The 19,098-nt window shown below is 50.1% G+C and overlaps 2 protein-coding genes across 2 annotated transcripts; both read left to right on the top strand.

The window, feature by feature from the left end:
* Window positions 1-12,526: 12,526 nt before the first annotated feature.
* Window positions 12,527-14,348, top strand: LOC129076666 (interferon lambda-4-like). Its single transcript, XM_054580817.1, has 6 exons — window positions 12,527-12,554; window positions 12,821-12,996; window positions 13,466-13,537; window positions 13,613-13,756; window positions 13,971-14,045; window positions 14,250-14,348. The coding sequence occupies exons 1-6, from the start codon at window positions 12,527-12,529 to the stop codon at window positions 14,346-14,348; spliced, it is 594 nt and encodes a 197-aa protein (XP_054436792.1).
* A 2,946-nt stretch (window positions 14,349-17,294) lies between these two features.
* Window positions 17,295-18,778, top strand: LOC129076701 (interferon lambda-3-like). The gene is made up of 6 exons (XM_054580855.1): window positions 17,295-17,304; window positions 17,409-17,590; window positions 17,898-17,975; window positions 18,241-18,384; window positions 18,489-18,572; window positions 18,660-18,778. Exons 1-6 carry the CDS (start codon window positions 17,295-17,297, stop codon window positions 18,756-18,758), a joined length of 597 nt encoding a protein of 198 aa, XP_054436830.1. The 3' UTR covers window positions 18,759-18,778.
* Window positions 18,779-19,098: the final 320 nt, after the last annotated feature.

Here is a 19,098-nt window from a genome sequence, read left to right as displayed (position 1 = left end):
CGATATGCTTGAAGGTCCTGGGGTTCTCACTGTGCCAGATCACAGAGGGTTCCCGTTTGTAGCCTGCAGCATTGCCCCCAAGAACGACTGTTCTCTTGTCCTTAAGAGGCTTGAAACCTGGCACTGCCCTGGCCTCCTTGTAGGTGCAGGTCCTTTCAGGCATCCATTTCCTGCATACAGAGGTTTCATCCATATGGCATATTTGCTCTGGCAAGTAATTTTCCTCCAATCAGCTTATCTAGACTTTCCAAAAATTCTTCAGCTGCTTTCACATCTGCAGACTCACCACTCCATTCACAGTATGTAATGCATAGCGGTTCTTGACTAGTTCAAGTCACCTAGAGATAGCAGTAAATTCAAGATCATAGTCAGGTCGGGTCTTTTCTTTCAGCATCGCAAAGTTTTTGCTTTGGCTGTGACCCCCGTGGTGCCAAGAGGGATACGTACACCTCTCTGCCTTGCCTTCAATCCAGGTCATTTGCAATTTCTCCATGTCTGACATAGGCCCTTCTCGAATTTCTGTTAGCCTCAATGCCATCAATGAAGCTGATTTTTTAAAACAGGTTTTACTTATTTATTTTTAGAGAGAGGGGAAGGGAGGGAGAGAGGGAGAGAAACATCAGTGTGTGGTTGTCTCTCGTGCGCCCCATACCGGGGACCTGGCCTGCAACCCAGGCACGTGCCCTGACTGGGAAAAGAACCAGAAAAGAACCAGCGACACTTTGGTTCTCTGGCCAGTGCTCAGTCCACTGAGCCATACCAGCCAGGTGAAGCTGATCTTTTAATAGCTCCCATCACTTGGCTCTCATTCCTCAAGATCATGTCTGTGGTGAAGCAGGACCTACCTAACTGGCGAGCAGTAGCCGTCAGTGATTTTTGACCTTCATAGTCCTTAATCACTTTTAATGTTATTTCCTGCTCTGCCTCTCATCGTGGCCTCTTTTGAGCAGCATTAGCAGTAGATTTCATACACTTGGGGCCTCAGTGCACAAAACAACATGAGACTAAATCAAGCACAAGAGAAAATGGTGCTATCAAGAGACAGGGTAAACAGGGGATGTATGAGGCTACTGCTGGCATAACACCCCATACTGTACAGCAGCAAGCATTTCTTTATCTTTAAGTATATTTGATTGATTTTGCTATTATATTTTCCCTAATTTTTCCTCCTTTGCCCTCTCTGCCCATTGCCCCTTCGCCCCAGCAATCCCCTCTGCCTTCGTTCATGTCTAGGGCTGTGCTTAGAAGTTCTTTGGCTTCTCCATTTCCTGTACTATTATTAACACCCCCCCCCCGCCCCTGTCTATTTTGTACCTTCCGATTATGCTTCTTAATCCCTGCACCTTTTCCCCCATTCTCTCCCTTCCCCCTCCCAACTGATGACCCTCCAAGTGATCTCCATATCTATGATTCTGTTCCTGTTTTAGTTGTTTGCTTTGTTTTTGTTTTTGTTTTTTTTTTTTTACATTCCGTTGTTGATAGTTGGGAGTTTGGTGTCATTTTAATATTCAGTGTTTCGACCCTCTTCTTCTTAAAAAAGTCCCTTTAACATTTCTTGTAATAATGGCTTGGTGATGATGAACTTTAGTTTACCTTGTCTGGGAAGCACTTTATCGGCCTGTCCATTCTAAATGATAGCTTTGCTGGATAGAGTAATCTAGGTTGCAGGTCTTTGCTTTTCATCACTTGAATACTTCTTGCCAGGTCCTTCTTGTCTGCAAAGATTTTGGGTTTTTTGTTCTGTTTTGTTTTTTGAGAAATCAGCTGATAGTCTTACGGGAACTCCTTTGTACACACTCTCTGCTTTTTTTTCTTGCTCCTTTTAAGATTCTCTCTTTATCTTTAACCTTTGGCATTTTAATTACGATGTGTCTTGGTGTGGTCCTCTTTGGGTCCAACTTGCTTGGGACTCTCTGTGCTTCCTGGACTCGTGTGTCTATTTCCTTTGCCAAATTATGGAATTTTTCTTTCCTTATCTTTTCAAATAAGGTTTTGATTTCTTGCTCTTCCTCTTTTCCTTTTGGCACCCCTATGATTTGGATGGGCACTTCTGGATCTTATACTGTCCCAGGGTCTTATACTGTCCTTGGTTTTGTTTTTGTTTGTTTTTTTTTAATTCTTGTTTCTTCTTCCTGATCTTGTTAAATGTTTATTTCTTCTTCATGTCCCAAATCATTGATTTGGATCCCACCTTTCTTCCCTTTACTGTTGGTTGCCTGTGGATTTTTCTTTATTTCACTTAGTGTAACTTCATTTCTTCCTTTATGTTTCTGCCATACTCAATGATTTCTCTGAACATCCTGATCACCAGGGTTTTGAACTCCGCATTTGATAGGTTGTCCATCTCCGTTTCATTTACTTCTTTTTCTGGCGTCTTGTTCTGTTCCTTCATTGGGGCCATTTTTTTTGTCTCCTCAATTTGGCAGCCTCCCTGTGTTTATTTCTGTGTATTAGTTAGAGCTGCTTTGACTCCCTGTCTTAGTGCATCTGTTAAGTTGTATGGAGAGGAGCCTTAGGTATTTGCCAGGGTGGGGCAACCCGCTTCACTGCTTTGTGGCTCTGTGTTGGGGGAGGGGTCGGAGAGGGGACAACGCCGCTGTCCGGTTTCTGGAGGTTTGGGCGGCACTCACCCCATTTCCAGTCACTTAACCCATTTCCCCTATGCGACTGGTGCCCTTCCAGCTGTTGCCTGGTGGTGATTCCCCGAGTGGGTGGGATTGCCTACATTCTAAGTCCATGCGGGCACTTTAAAGAGACTCTCCTGAGAAACCGGCAGTTTCTTCTGCTGCGCCAGCCCCCACTGATTTTTATAGCCAGATGTTATGCTGCTTTATCTTCCCAGCGCTGGAGCTCTGGGCTGTGTGGTCTGGCCTAGGGCTGGGATCGCCTACTCCCAAGGTATCCCTCCTGATTTTCATCCACCACACGAAAACGTGGGACCAGCCATTCTGCAGCCACTGCCTCACCATACCACACCACGTCTCCTCACCTCTCTGTCCCAATGCCACATCTCCAGCCCTCTTACCAGTCTGGATGAATGTGGCTTCCTTAAATCGTTGGTTGTCAGACTTCCATACAGTTTGATTTTCTGGCAGTTCTGGGTGTTATTTGTTTTGAGGTTAGTTGTAGTTCTTCTTGTGGTTGTAGGAGGAGGGGAAATGCATCCACCTATGCCTCCATCTTGACCGGAGGTCCTATGGCAGAAAACATTTCTTACATGTGGGAAAAGTGCTCTCTAAAATAGTGATTAAAAGTATGGTAAATACATAAACTAGTAACATGCTTGTTCATTACCCTCATCAAGTATTTTGTACTACACATAATTGTATCTGCTGTACTTTCATGCAGCTGGCAGCGCGGGAGACTTGTTTCCAGCAACGTCACCATAAACATGTGACTAATGTGTTGCACTATGACAAGGCTATGGCATCACCAGTGATAGGAACTTCCCAGCTCCATAATAATCTTACAGGACCACTGATGTGTGTGCAGTCTGTCATTTATTGACTGAAATGTTGTTACGCGGCTCATGACTGTATAAAACAGTGTTGTAAGTTTGCTGTTGAACACTGGAAGTACAGACATGTTTTTCTCGATCACTGATAATAATAGTTATGGCTCATATATACTGAGCACTGCCCATATGCTAGGCTCCAGTTGAAGCCCTTCTCTTGTGGTGGTTGTTTTATTCTCCTCATCAACACCATGACATAGGTCTTCTCACTGGCTGATGTCTTACAGATGCAGAAACTGAAGCACGGAGAGGCTATGAGTGCTGCTCATGCAGCTCATTGATATGGCTTCCGGTGTTGATCCCAGGCTATCTGGATTATGATCAGTGATGCTTTGCCTTCTCTACTCTGCAGGATGATGAACTCCTTTAACTTGACCTTATCTGGGAAGCACTTTATCTGCCCTTCCATTCTAATGATAGCTTTGCTGGATAGAGCAGTCTTGAGTGTAGATCCTTGCTTTTCATGACTTTGAATACTTCTTGCCAGCCCCTTCTTGTCTGCAAGGTTTCTTTGAAGGACTAAGCTGATAATAGTCTCATGGGCATTTCTTTGTAGGTAACTGTCTCCTTTTCTCTTGCTGTTTTTAAGATTCTCTCCTTATCTTTAACCTCGGGCAACTGAATTATGATGTGCCTTGGTGTGTGCTTCCTTGGGTCCAAGCTCTTTGGGACCCTCTGAGCTTCCTGGATCCCCTAGTAGTCTGTTTCCTTGGCCAGACTGGGGAAGTTCTCCTTCATTATTTGTTCAAATAAGTTTTCAATTTCTTGCTCTTCTTCTCCTCCTCCTCCTGGCACCCCTTTGATTCGGATGTTGGAATGTTTTAAAGTTCTCCCAGAGGCTCCTAAGCCTCTCCTCACTTTTTTGAATTCTCGTTTCTTCATTCTGTTCTGGTTGAATGTTTATCCCTTCCTTCTGGTCCCAATCATTGATCTGAGGCCCAGCTTCCCTCCCTTTACTGTTGGTTCCCTGTATATTTTTCTTTATTTCACTCCGTGTAGCCTTCACTTTTTCTCCATTTTGCAACCACACTCAACCAATTCAGAGAGCATCCAGATCACCAGTGTTTTGAAAGTGTGCGTCTGGTAGGTTGGCTATCTGTTCACTGCTTAATTCTATTTTTGGAGTTTTGATCTGTTCTTTCATTTGGGCCATATTCTCTTCATCTCAGCGTGCCTGTTTCGTTGGGAGGGGTCAAGCCTTAGGTATTTGCCAGGGCGGGGCTACCAGGTCGCTGTGTTGTGATGTTGTGTGTGCGTGAGGGGTCCAAGAGGGAACAATGCCACTTGCTCGGCTCTCTGCCAGCTTTCAGTCACATCCGACCCCCCCCAACCCCCTCTACCCACAAGCAAATTGGGCCCTTTTGTGCAGATTCCCAGGTGGGTGGGGTTGTGTGCATTCTAACACCCCATGGGCCTCTCCAATGAACTCTCCTGTGAGGCGGGGTGTTTTTCCTGCTGCCACAACCCCACAGGATTTTACCTCCAGAGGTTTTGAGGCTTTCTTTTCCTGTACTGGAACCCTGGATTGCACAGTCTGTCTTGCTCGCCAGCTGTTCCTCACGGTTTATCTGCAAGCAAATGCGGGACCGCCCAGTCGGCCGGCCACCACTTTGCCGCGCGTCCTCCGTGCCCCGGCTGCCCGTCTCTGCCCCTCCTACCGGTCTGGATGAATGTCCCTTCTTTAACTCCTTGGTTGTTGGACTTCCATACAGTTCAATTTTCTGGCAGTTCTGGTTATTTTTTGTTCTTAAATTTGTCGTTGTCCTTCTCTTGGTTGTGCAAGGAGGCAAAGTGTATCTACCTATGCCTCCATCTTGGCTGGAGAGAGATGCCTTTTCGATTACAAAAATGCTCCCAGAATTGAACAACAATGAACCTCTGGTGAACTTTCGTGTGTGTATAACTCAAAACTCTAGGAACTGGATCACTCTACTCTACTGGTAGAAATGTAAAATGGGTACAGCCACCCTAAAAAACAGTTTGGCAGTTTCTTATAAAACCAAACATGTAACCGCTGGTCAACCCAGAAATTCCACCCCTGGACATTTATTCCAGAGAAATCAAAACTTATGACTACCTGATAATCTGAATGCAGTGTTCATAGAGGCATTATTAGCAATAGCCCAAAATCCAGAAATGATATTCAGAAAGTAAATAGTTAAACAAACTCAAAGTTAAAGCTCAGAGTTAACAAACTCTGGTGCTTCTGCACCATGAAACAGGAATGAACAATGGGTACACACAACAACCTGGGGTGAATATCCAGGGAATTATACTGAGTGAAAAAACCCATCCCATAAGGTTACTACATACTACACGGCCCTATTTATACAACATTTTTGAAGAGACAAAGTTTTACAAGCAGAGAATAGATTAGTGATTGGAAGGGGTTAGAGACAGGGTGGGTGATGGAGGGACAGAGATCGGTGTGGTCATAAATAGGACAATCCCAAGGTTCCTTGTGCTGATGGAATTGTTCTGTCTTGACTGTGGTGGTAAATACATGAACCTACACATGTGATAAAATTGTGTAGAACTAAACACACACACACACACACACACACACACACACATACACACACACACACTGAATACAAGTAAAGCTGGGGTTATCTGAATAAGATGGATGGATTGCATCCAGGTCAATATCTCCCTTGTGATATTGTACTATAATTGTTTTATTTTTTAAATATATTTTATTGATTTTCCTATTACAACTGTCCCAATTTCGCCCTCGGACCACCTCTGCCCAGCACCCCCATTCCCTCCAGCAATCCCCTCCCTTAGCTCTCGTCCATGGATCATGCATTTAAGTTCTTTGGCTACTCCACTTCCTATACTGTTCTTAGCATACTGCTGTCTATTTTGTACACTATAACTACTGGGGGAAACTGGGTACACAGTGCACAGGAGCTATCTGTATTATTTCTTATAAAGCATACAACACTACTATACCTTACAAAGATTTCAATGAAAAGCCTCAGGAAAAAAAATGATACCTGCAGAAAGCTGAAATAGTTAACCTGGGAAAAAGTGGGCATGGTTAAGGGAATCAACCAGGGCTGGTGATGCACCCAGGGGCTAGCTTCACGGACAGCAGGTGCCATCCTGGGTGAGGTGATGCAGACAGTGTAGCTGTAGATTGAAGAACACAGCCATTGTCAGACCTTAGCCCTGCAGGGAGGAAACCAGGGGAGCTGCGAATAAATCCTCCAGCCTTGCTCTTCTTCAGTCCCCTGCCAGCACCTCCCATTGGCTGGAACCAACCACAAAGCAGAGGGCTGAGGAGCCTCCCAGATGTAGTACCCCAGGGCCCAGTATGGGCCACAGATCAATGTGGAGGGGTCAACAGAGGTTACCAGCACAGTGGCAGAGTGGTGGAGAGCAAGTCCAGTGTTCTACTCAGCCACTGTCTTCAGGTCTAGAGGTCAGACTGACTAACTCTGAGAAAGCTCTCAAAAATTCTACCAGGAGCAATTCTATCAGTTGAGCAACCAAGGTGCTAGAGTATTCCTCATAGCCAATGAGTTTCTTGTTCTAATCACTCAGGTTGAATTTCTTCTCCTTGGGAGAAATGAAAATATTATTGATAAAACGGCACATTCCAATAATCATCCCTTCAATTCCAATGCCCTCGCCACAGACACCTCACTATGCATCAATGGGGGACATATGTTTGCATACCTTTTTATACATCTCGACATACCTGATATAGCTCCCAAGGAAATATGTAATACTTGTGTTGATTAAACTGTTTATTTTGACATAATTGTAGATTCACATGCCATTGTAAGAAATGATACAGAGATTCTATGTGCCTTTTACCCAGTCCCCCTGCCCCATGGTAACGTCTTGCAAAACTCTGTATAGCCCAATATCACACTCTGGATATTGACATTAATACAGTCAAGAAACAGAAAATCCCATCACCACAAAGGTCCCCCATGTTGCCCTTTCAATAGTCACACCGACTCCCATCCTCCCCTCCTTAACCCCTGGCCATCGCTGATGTCATTTCCAGAATGCTCTATAAATGGAGTCATGCAGTAGGTCACCTTTGAGGATGGGCTTTTTTCACTCAGCATAATTCTTTGGAGACTTACCCAGATAGCTGTGTGTATCAAGACTTTGCTCCTATTAATTGCTGATGGCGTGGATATACTACAGTTTGTTTAACTATCACCTGTTAAACAACATCTGGGTTGTTTCCCAGTTTTTGACTGTTGCAAATAGAGCTGCTGTAAACATTCACGTGTATGATTCTGTGGGACCATAAGCCTTCATTTCTCTGGGGCAAATATCTAGGAATGCAGTTGCTAAGTCATATGGTATTTGCATGTTCAGTTTTCTAAGAAACTGCCCAACTGTTTTTCCACAGTGGCTGTACCATTTGCACTCTTACCAACAGTGTATGAGTGGTCCAGATTCTCCGCATCCTCACAAGCGCTTGCTATCACTACTTTTTAAAACAATTTTAGCCATCCTGCTGGGTAGGTAATGATATCTCATTGTGGTTTTAATTTGCGTTCCTCTACTGGCTAGTGGTATTGAACACTTCCTCGTGTGCTGTTTACCCTCTGTGCATCCGCTTTGGTGAAATGAAGGCTTTCGCCTTCTTGTCTTTTGTCCATCTTACAATTGGATTAGTTAATTTTTTACTGTTGGGTTTTGAGAGTTTTAAATCTCTTAGAGATACCAGTCCTTTGTTAGCCCAGTTGATCGATTTTTCTTTTTATGGATTGGGCCCTTGTTGGCAAGTCTAAGAACTCTATCTAGCCGCGGATCCAGAAAATGTTCTCGTGATTTTTTCCTAAAAGTTCTATACCTTTATATTTTACGTCTAAGTCCATGATCCATTGGGAGGTGCTTTTTATTTTAGGTGTGAGGTTCGAGTCAAGGTTGATTTTTTGGGCCTGTGGATGTCCAATTGCTCCAGCACCTTTTGTTGAAAAGGCTACTGTTCTCCATTGAATTACTTTTGCGTGTGTGCGTACTTCTAAACACAAGTATGTCACACCAAGTGTATTGTTTAGCAATTTACTTTTTTCACTCTGTAATAGAGCGGGAGGATTTTTCCATTTCCACACATATAGATCCACTTCATCCCAGGTAACTGCTGCTGTAGGTCTAGCTTAAGTTGGGGGTACGTGAACCATCGCCCTCCCCGTATGTTTCAGGAAAGAGTGAACATGCCTGGGAAAATGATGCATTTTCATCCTCATTAACCTGTCACCACAATTTCACATTCCTTCCATTAGGAATGTAAGCAATAACAGCAATCATACCACGATGTTATTAGCAGAACCTGTGACTTTGCCACTAAAAGAAGCCATAGATATTTTCATAGGACATTACAGATGTGGCACATATCTTGAAATATCATTTACTCTCATTACTACCTCCAAAGTACAGTAGTTACTGAACCTGTCACTACATCTTGCTACTTCATGTAGTAATAAAGAGGCATGTATCTTACTTATCACAACGTTGTTTTTATGTTTTGGTAACTGTGTTGCAATATAATCAGCTTTCTATATAGTCCTGTGTATGGAATATTATTCATTTAAAAACATCTCTGAGCCAATAAGTGATTATAGCAAAGTTGCAAGATACAACCCTAATGTACAAAAGTCAACTGCTTTCTCGTGTAAGAGCAATGAACAATTTGAATTTGAAATTAAAAACACCATTTTCATTGGCACCCCCAAGACGAAATACCTAGGTAGAAATCTAACAAAATATAAACAAACTCTATATGAGAAAAACTACAAAAATCTGTGAAAGAATCAAAGGTCGCAAAAATAGAGACATCCCCCCAGACACCAACGTTCTTTGCAAAAAGGGCCAATAATGCCAATCATTCATTCCTCACCTGGGAGTGGTGAGTGATGTTGAGAAAAATGCATAAAATTCACTTGGAAAACTAGAAAGTGACATCCAAGGTAGAGTGGATCATGTTGTAGTTGTCAATGATTATCTTTAATTACAGCTGTCTTCGTTTTCACTATTGGAGACATTTTGACTTTTTCACGATTTTGCTTGAAAACTAATAGGGTCCGGAAAATAGCCTTTCCTGACTGCACAGCTTAGAAAACTGGTGTTTGCCGCTCGTTAGTTGTTTCTCGGGGAAGGGTGCGAAGGTCTAGTAACCATCCCACTCTCGGAGAGTCACAGGATATGAGCAGGTTAGAGGCCTTGAGAAGTTCTGCTGCAGAGAAACTTGCCCCGCATGGTTAAACCAGGCATTTTCCAAGAGTTCTGCTCCAAAAAGCATTTTCCTCCAGCCACTCTAATAAATGTCACAGGACTTGAGGAACCCAGTTTGAGAAAACTGGTTCAGAAGTTAGTAAAAATGAACAATTTTAAAACATTTTATATATTTGTTTTTAGAGAGGGGAAGGGAAGGAGAGGGAGAGAAATATCGTTGTGTGGTTGCCTCTTGCATGCCCCCTCCTGGGGACCTGGCCCACAACCCAGGCATGTGCCCTGACTGGGAATCGAACCGGCAACCCTTTGGTTCAAAGGTCGGCACTCAATCCACTGAGCCACACCAGCCAGGGCTAAAATTAGACAATTTAAGTAAGTAAGTAAATAGCTATTCCATGTATATGGATAGGAAGACTCGATACTGTAAAGATGTCCGTTCTTTTCAGTTTAATCTTGGATTCAATACAACCCAATCAAAGTCCAAACAAGTCATTTTGTGGATATTGACAAACTGAAAGTTTATATAGGTGTTCAAATAACCCAGGATACCTAACACAATATTAAAGGAGAAGACCCAAGTTGGAGGACTGACATTACCTGATATCAAGACTTACTCTATGGCTACAGTAATCGAGACAATGAGGTGCCAAGGAAAGTATAGACAAATCAATGGAGCAGAATGGAGGATTTAGGAATAGAAGCACACAAATAGAGCCACCTGGTGTTTGAGAAAGAAACAAAGGCAATTCAATGGAGGAAAGATAGTTTTCTCAGCAAATGGTATTGCAGCTGGACATTCACCTGCAGAAAAACCATGAGTCTGAATACAGAATTTGCACTTTTCACAACAATTAACTCTAAATGTATCATAGACCCAAATATAAAGTGCAAAACTGTAAAACTTCCAGACTATAGCTTAGGAAAAAATTTAGGGAACCTTGGGCTTGGTGGTGACTTTTACATACATGAACATCATGATCCTTGAAAAAAAAAAAAAAAGAGTTGATGAGTTGGACTTTACTCAGATGTCAACCTTCAGCTCTGTGAAACACATTGCTAGGAGAATGGAAAAATCGGTCCCTCCGTCTCCTCCAGCCTTGATAACCACGGCTTTAACAAAATGCCACAAGTAACATCAGTGCTCACCAAGAGGGCATTGGTTACTCAGTGACCCTGTAGAATGGGAGCCTTAGTAGCGATCTGTATGGGGTGCTGTCCATTGCCCCTCCAGGTCCACACTTCCCACTTCGCCACCCTGCTCTGGGCCCCAGGAGGCTCTGCCTTGTTCTCCATTGGGTGCAGTCACACTGGTGGCCTAGCAGTGGGGCCAGGGAGAGGGATCACCACAGCCAGTCTGCTTCCTTGCCCTGTGCACAGGACTGTCCTTCCCAGGTCAGGTAAGTGCTCCCTCCTCGCTCTGCTTCTCTCAAGCCGAGGAATGACAGATTCTCCCCCAGGAAGGACCCAAGGCATTGCACACCCCTTGCACTACCCCTGTCCTTTCCCTTCACTCTCAAATCCCTTTGTATATACTCCTGGTATGAAACCCACCTCAGATTGCCCTAAATTGATTGGGCCATCTGTTTCCTGCTGGGGCCTTAACTGACACAGTATAGTTAAAAATGTGGGGGAAACGTAAATGAGAGATAATGGTAAGGCATAAAAAGCAGGCTACCAATCTTCGCACAGCCTGGTTCCACTGGGGAGGGATTGCTCTTAAAAAGGGGGGTGAAGGAGGAGAAGAGAGTATTAGCTACTAACTGTTAAAAAGGATTAACCCCAAGAAGTGGGACTGAAAAATCCCTTTGGTTCTCCATCTGGTATGTTTTTGCACGGACTAAATCATTAAAATGAACATGTTACTATGTTACAAATATATATGGTAACATATAGTAACAAATATAGTTACAAATATATATTATAACAAATATATGTATTCAACACGTTGGTAAAATTGTTCCAGATGTGGCATGAAGGGAGAGAGGTGGGTGAAGTTATAGGTGGGTTTTTGTCTTCTTCATGCATTTCTGTATTTTTCAACTTTAGTCATGAACCTGCATCATTAAGTTTATCATAGAAAGAAACAGTAGATCTCATTTTAAAACTAAAATGAGAGACCGATTGAGACTGACTAACAGAGAGAGACGCGGAGGCCATGGCCTGGATATTAGCTAGAAGAGGGATGAGAGAGGTGGGGTTAGACAACGGCGGGGACAGAAAGACAAACGACGCAATTCAAAAGTGGCAGCATATACAGAGGGAAGAGAGAAGAAGGGAATGAAATGAAGACAGAGATGGAGATAATTGAACCAGATAATGAGGGGGAAATGCAGCAAAGAACAAGCTTTGCAGCTGGGCAGCATGTAGGTTCATATCCTCCCTCTGACACTAAGTGGGACTTTGGGAGCTTTCTTCCATTTGCCCATGCGTCAGTTTCGCCAGCCATAAACAGGAATACTCACAGCACATCCCTGGAAGTGCCCTTCTTTGCGAACTATGAGCTGAATGTATCTAGGAGCAGTACCCACTCCTCAGCAGCCCTAAGAAGGGCTTGTCACTATATTAGACAAAGGAAAACACCAAGGGGGTGATGAAAACACTGGATACAGGGAGGGTCAAAACGAGAAACGGTGACAGAGAGCTGGGGCAGAGCCACGGCTGGCACCGTGGGGCAGGCGGGCAAAGTCCTCCCGCCGAGGCCAGCATCCCACTGGGCCAGCGGCCAGCGCTGATGTTCCGAAAACTTAACCCGACCGGGGAAGCCCAGGCGCTCACCATTTCTCGGCCGGGCACATAAAAGCCGCCATGGAGGGGGCAGGCACCGCTGGCGAAGGTGGACACCAGTGTGGACACCTCGCAGGGGACAGTACAAGGCAGACCCCGCTCAGGCACGAGGCACGGCAGGCGCACGGCAGGTGCAGGTGAGGCGGGAGGGGCGGCGGCTCAGGGTGGCAGGGGTCTCGGGGCCCGCCGCGTCTCTCCCGTGCGGGTGCTGAGCGCCAGCGATCTGAGGTCGGTCCCTCTGCCCGTCTCACCAGAGGCAGGGGCTGGACTCGGGGCGTTCCCCTCGGCCTCCCTGACGTCCCTCGCTTTTTGCAGGAGCAGAGATGAGGCCAAGCGGCGCCGCCGCGGCGTCCTTGGGGCTGTGGGTCTTGGTGACGGCGAGCGTGGCGGCGGACCCCGGCGCGGCTGAGCCCCGGCGCTGCCACCTCTCGCACTACCGCTGGCTGGAGCCCAGGGCTCTGGCGGCGGTCAAGGCGCTGAGGGACCACTACGTGAGTGATGCCCAGACCCCCATCCTGGGAGACGCTGGGCCTGCCGGGGCCGGGGATGCGGGTCCCTGCCCCGAGAGACCCGAGCATCCTGCCGGCCGGCAGGTGCATCTCAGAGCCGAAGGTCCGGAATCCTGACCACGAGACCGTGCCGGCTGCGGGCACCTCAAGCTCAGGGGGTGCCTTCATGCCAGTCTCAAAAGGGCGCCCCCTCGGCTGCTTCGCATCACGTCGGAGTGTAGCGCTTCGCCGCGGGGCGGGGGGCGTGCATTTCAGGCCGTGCTCACGCCCTCCGAGAGCTCCGCGGCTCGGCGCACGGTACGCAAGACCGCGTCTGCCAGTCCCGGTCCACGTCCAGGAATCCCCGACGGCCCAGCGCTTGTTGCGGGGGGCGGGGGGAGGTGGAGGGGCGGCGCGGGGGGCCTGGCGAAGACGCCCACCTGACCCCTCCCTCGTCTCCCCCCGCCCCCAGGAGGAAGAGACCCTGAGCTGGAGGCCACGCAACTGCCCCTTCCGCCCAAGGAGGGATCCCGCGCGGCCCTTGGTGAGGTGTACGGGTTGCAGGGCGGGTGGCGGGGCCGGGGCCGCGGCCGTCTCTCACTCCACCGCGTCCCTGCAGTCCTGCGCCAGACTCCGCCGGGTGGCCCGGGACCTCTCGGACGCCCAGGCCGTGTTGAGCAGCCTGCCCAGCCCCGAGCTGTTTCCCGGCGTCGCCCGGACCCTGGACCTGCTGGCGGCCGCGCGGAGGGACGTGGTGGCCTGCGTGAGTGTCCCCGCGCCCGGCCCCGCCGCTAGGACGCCGGTTTCGCGACTCGTTCCCCTGAGCCCCAAACCCGTCCGGGCACGAGTCACGTCCTCTGGGCGTCCCCAGATTTGCCCTTGGTCTGGGTCTGGGAGGCTCGCAGGTGGAGTCGGTAGGAGACTCGGTCCTTCGACTCCTTCGTTTACATCCGGCCCCCCACGCCCCCCTCCTTCAGCTCGAGCTGGTGCGGCCGAGTTCCTCGAGGAAGTCCCTCCGGCCCCCCAGGAGGCGCCCCAAAGCACGGAGAGCTGTGCGTGGAGACAGCAGCTAAGCTGGTGGCGTCGGGGGCGGGGGCGGGGGCGGGGCGGGGTGGAGGGGCGGCGCGGGCCGAGCAGGGTCCGTGTGTGGAGGGGCTCTGTCCCCAGCCGAGGGATGGTTTGAGAACGGATGGAGGAGAGCTTTTCAGGAGGAAATTCCTGCCTCAGTCCCGCTTCGCCTCCTTCCCGGGTGCCAGGACTCGCCTCGATGCCACGAAGCCAGCGTCATCTTCAACCTTCTCCGCCTGCTCACGTGGGACCTGAGGCTGGTGGCGCACTCGGGACCTTGTCTCTGACCCCGGGACGCCTCCAGGGGGACCCGCGGCTCTGCAGGCGGATGGCTGCGAGCTCCGCTGTGCTGCCCTTTCCTGGAGGCCGGCCTCCCGCCGGGGGCCGCTGCAGCGCAGGGGACTCCTCCGCCGTCGCCCAGACCCAGACCGCCATCACTTGGGCTGGGTGGACGAGGAGGGGCGGGTGCTTTTCCAAGGACCAGAACGTGTCTCGCCTGGAAGCCAGGACGTTTCGATCAGAAGCCTTCCCCTAAGATCTTCCAGGGGTCGCGTCTGTCACCAAGAGACTTGAGTCCGCGATGCCTATGGGTCTCCGGCGCCCGGAGCCGCGGGCCAGTTTCTACTGCTCTGCCTACCGGAAGCCCAGAGCCCCGTCTCCCATGACGGGTCCCGCGCCCGGATCTGAGCCTTCGGTATCCGCTTTGAGATTCTATGAATCTGTGACTCGGATCTCCCCACTGGGGAGGCCTCATCCAATAAGGGACTTGGCGGTGAAAGGGCCCGAAGTCCTTAGGTTACTGCTGCATCTCGGATTCTGTTACCCACGTGACTTGTGTATTTGTGCAATCCCCATGCAATTTGCTATTCCGTCTTGCGGTAGCAATTTACTGCTATTATTAAATATTCTTGTATTTTCATTGGTTGTTCCCCTGTGATCATTCTGAGGGGCACTCTTCAGTCAAAACTGCTGAGCCAGGGAAATCAGGTGACATGAGTTTCAATTCTGACCCTGCCACTCAACTGCGCTCTCACGGGGCCAACTACTTCTCTCTGAGCCTCAGTTTCCTCCTCCATACAAGGCGTTCTTATCCCTTTCTTGCAAATGAGGGGCGTACATTGAAACAGCGTTTCTCAAGCTTCCAGCTGAGGCCACGGGGTGGTCTTAATAAACGGTCTCTGCCAAATAAGCAGGCGCGGAAATGCACAGGCAATTGCACTTGTTCTGTGCCCAAGCCTGCGGGCTGGCGATCTTTGCTGCTAACTGCAGGCCTCTTTGCCAAGGTCACACAGCTGTGAGGGTCAGGGCCCGGTTGGCACCGCAGGCCCTTTGGCTCCATAGCCTGTGCCCTTAATCACCTCAGTGACCTTCGCTCTACGAAAAACAAAGTAGGAAGTCTAGGGGTTTTGAGACCCTTTGTCGTCTTTCAGAGTTTTGTTGATGCAATGTCTCCTCCCCTGGGTGAAGGCCCCTGCAATGGACGCAAGCTGACCAATGCACTGGAAGGTGACCTGGGCTCCCCCCTATTCTCGTCTTTGAACACTTCTGTGTATCAGGCTCCATTTTTCCAACTAAGGATTCTGTCCACTCTCTCCCTGTAATTTTGAATAACGGAAAAAGGGTTTGGGGTGCGAGCCGGTTGCCAAAGAGCACTGGGCACCTCTGTGCTACAATTTCCCTTTCATGGTGTTCAGGAGCTCTAGCTGCACAGTAACTGGAGAGTGTCGTGGTTACTGTCGGGGTGTCAGGAAAAAAGACTTAGTTAAAATCCCGCCCTCACCACTTGTTTCTTTTGGGACCTCGGGCAGGTCTCCTGACATCTCTGATTCCCTGCGTTTTACTCAGTATTTACTTGGTTTTATGTATTTTTAAGATCGTTTCAAGATACTTTATATCTAGAACAGGCCACAGCACTAAGCCTCTGTCCCTTCTGCCACCGTTACTCCATATACAGAAAGTGTAGGGAATGTTCAGTATATCCTTGGTGTTACTGTGGGTTCAATACTGCAGGTGGCAAAGCCTTTGTGAAGGGGAAATAGAAAGCACTCGACAGAACGGGGCATCCCTGGTTCCCTTTTGCCTGAACAGCTCGCCCCTCAGATCTTCACGAGCCCCCTCCCTCACGTCTTTCAGTCTCTGTTCGAGTGGGGTCTTTCAGCGCCTCGTTCAGTGCAACACCCTCTTACACTCTGCGCTCACCCACCTGGAGTTCTGTCATTTTCCGTCCCCCGAGGTGATGCACGCCGTGGGCTCAACCCCTCCCCGCTACTCTCTGTCACTCCTCTCTGGTAAAAGGTCCTCGAAGGATTGATTTATAGGCTCTTTATCCAATGCCCTATATCGGGCACCTTGAGCCGTGCCCGGCACAAAGTGGGGGCTGAAGAGTACTTGGTGCGTGAATGAAGGCCTTTGTCACAAACTGAGCCGGCTCCCAAAAGCCCGTGGCCACGCCCCAACTCACTAGCAGAGCCTCCCACTCCTGGGCCCCTCGGTGCCTGGACAGTTAAAGATGTTAGTGAGGTTCCCCTCCTCCCCGTTCTTTGCCTCCCAGTAGGGGGTGTGGAAGGGAGGGAAGAGCTGGTCTCCCCTCTGAAACTGGGGCGGCTCCCCCTTTCTGACTCCCTTACACCCCCGAGCAGCCTTCTCCCTTTCTCTTCTCCCTTGTCTGGAGTAACCTCTCTCTCGAAAGTGCCAGGTTCTTCCTGGCCACACCCTGGAGGCGCCTTTCCCCTCCTCTCCCAGTATCGCGGTAGCCTTCAGAAAGGCAAGTCTTTGTGTCCCCTCCCTGTCAGGACGCTGTGACCCGTCTTTGCGGGGCTGGGGCCGCCCCTGTGAGACTCATCTTAGGAACTCACCACCTTCCTGTAGGTGAACCCGAACCTGTGTCAGTTTCTCTTTCGCTCCTGCTACTCACCTGGCTCAAGGCCCCGCCCTGCGCGGGCTTCCCCAGCCTGGGGCCTCCCCTAGTGGCAGGTGCGTTTTCACTTTTCCTACATCAGCTGGGGTTGCCCGTGTGTCCAGGCTAAAAGCTGTACCATGGATGGAGCTCAGGCAGGCGCTCCACCGCAGCAGAGCTGGAAGTTCAGAGGCACAGACAGAGCAGCGGGCTGAGGCCCAGAAGAGGAGGCTGAGGTCACCGACACACAGCAAGGCTGAGGGAGAGACCCTGGCGACAGCCTCTCAGCGGACATTTGCATCCCCCTTCAGACAGAGACCAGAGGCCAGAGACGAGGATGAAGCTGGGTGAGCCCCCACATCAGTGCCCACGCCCCCCGCCCCCCCAGCCCCCCCCCCCCGCAGCCCCTGACGCTGTCGGGGCCCTCTCGGTCTCTCCTTCCGGAACACAGACTCGGCTGTGGGTTGCATGCTGGTGCTGATGCTGATGACCACGGCGCTGACCAGGACGGGAGCGGCTCCTGCCCCCACGCCCCTCAGTGCCCTCCCGGGTGCGAGGGGCTGCGCCATGGCCCCGTTCACGTCGCTGTCCCCACAAGACATGAAGGCCTTCAGGAGGGCCAAGGACGCGTTGGTGAGCCTCCCCACTGCCCCACCTGCTGTGGGCTCACCGCCGCCCTGCCTCTGTGGGCTACCACGCTCCATTTGGCTCGGGGCGGGCCGGTGCCGCCCCTTCCCTGGGCGAGCCTCCACTTTTGCAGAGTGGGCAGACTCCTGCTCTTGCTGCGCTGGGCTGACTCATGTTCTTCCGCGGTGGAGATGCCTCCACCATCCTTCTGGAAGTTAACCGCCCTCCGTCCCGTCGTCAGTCTGCCTGTCCCACGGCAGGGGTCTAACCTCAGCCCTGCAGCCGTGGGCTGACCTGTGTCTTTGCTCTCCAGGAGGAGTCGCTCTTGCTGAAGAACCGCAGCTGCCGCTCCCGCCCATTCCCCAGGACCCGGGACCTGAGGCAGCTGCAGGTGAGTTGGGAGAGTCAGGCCGAGCCCCGCCCTCCCCAGAGGGCTCTGCTCCTCTGGCTCCTTGGGTCTTCACCTCTTCCTCCCACGTGTCCCCATCTCCTTGCCCTCCTGCCCAGCCGCCCCCCCAACCTCTTCTTCTCACATACCCACATTGGCTTTCTCACCTCCCCTGCCCTGACCTTTTACCTGTACTGTTGCTTCCTCCGTCCTCCTCACCTGTTCCTCCCTCACGTGCAGCCCGCACCTGTCTGTCTCCCGTCCTCAGGTGTGGGAGCGCCCCATGGCCTTGGAGGCTGAGCTGGCCCTGACCCTGAAGGCCCTGGGGCCCATGGCTAACTCGACGCTGGGGGACATCCTGGACCAGCCCCTTCACACGCTGCGCCACATCCACGCCAAGCTTCAGGCCTGCGTGAGTGCTCTGGGCTCCCAGGCCGTGTCTGCGGGCGCGGACCCCCTGTGTGTCCCCCTCTGTCCCCAGGCCCTGCCTCACACACCGCCCTCCTCTGCCCGCAGGCCCCAGCTCAGGCCCCAGCAGGCCCCCGGCCCCGGGGCCTCCTCCGCCACTGGCTGCGCCGCCTCCAGGAGGCTCCGGAGAAGGTGAGTGACCAGGGAGTGACCAGCGTCTGGGGTCAGCTGGGAGCCCGCATGGCGGGCAGCCACCGACCTGTCCCGCCTTCCCCCCAGGAGTCCGCTGGCTGCCTCGAAGCCTCTGTCACATTCAACCTCTTCCGCCTCCTCACCCGTGACCTGCGATGTGTCTCCAGGGGAGACCTGTGTGTCTGAGCCCGACGCCCACCCGCAACCTGCCCGATCATTAGATTTTATTTATGCACGTGCCCCTTTTTTTGGATATATTGCCAGCCACCCTCTATTTATGTATTTATCTGTGTGAATTGTCAAACTCACGGCCAATAAATTGTTTATTTTTTTTACTTTTTGTAAAATTGTGCTAATAATCAGTGAAATAATGATGTTATTTGGGCTGTCGGAAATATGTGTGTTTGTGGGGATTCAATCTTCAATGGTTGGTTGGAAGAGATTTGATTCCTGCCTCCACTTTGGTGCTGACCCCGTGGACCATCGACCATCCTTATTTTCCCTGAATGCCTCCTTCAACATTCTG

Source organism: Pteronotus mesoamericanus, unplaced genomic scaffold, assembly GCF_021234165.1.
Source record: "Pteronotus mesoamericanus isolate MK-2021 breed Mesoamerican mustached bat unplaced genomic scaffold, CSHL_Meso_final contig_639, whole genome shotgun sequence".
Lineage (NCBI taxonomy): Eukaryota > Metazoa > Chordata > Mammalia > Chiroptera > Mormoopidae > Pteronotus > Pteronotus mesoamericanus.
The sequence above is the reverse complement of the archived record's forward strand: the minus strand, read 5'-3'. Positions and strand labels throughout refer to the sequence as shown.

Coding starts and splice junctions, on each gene's coding strand:
- LOC129076666 (XM_054580817.1), top strand. CDS start 12,527: ATGGAGGGGGCAGGCACCGCTGGCGAAG. Junction 12,555..12,820: donor GGCAGGCACCGCTGGCGAAG/GTGGACACCAGT, acceptor CGCTTTTTGCAG/GAGCAGAGATGAGGCCAAGC. Junction 13,757..13,970: donor GGAGGGACGTGGTGGCCTGC/GTGAGTGTCCCC, acceptor CCCCTCCTTCAG/CTCGAGCTGGTGCGGCCGAG.
- LOC129076701 (XM_054580855.1), top strand. Junction 17,591..17,897: donor GGAGGGCCAAGGACGCGTTG/GTGAGCCTCCCC, acceptor TTTGCTCTCCAG/GAGGAGTCGCTCTTGCTGAA. Junction 18,385..18,488: donor ACGCCAAGCTTCAGGCCTGC/GTGAGTGCTCTG, acceptor CTCTGCCCGCAG/GCCCCAGCTCAGGCCCCAGC.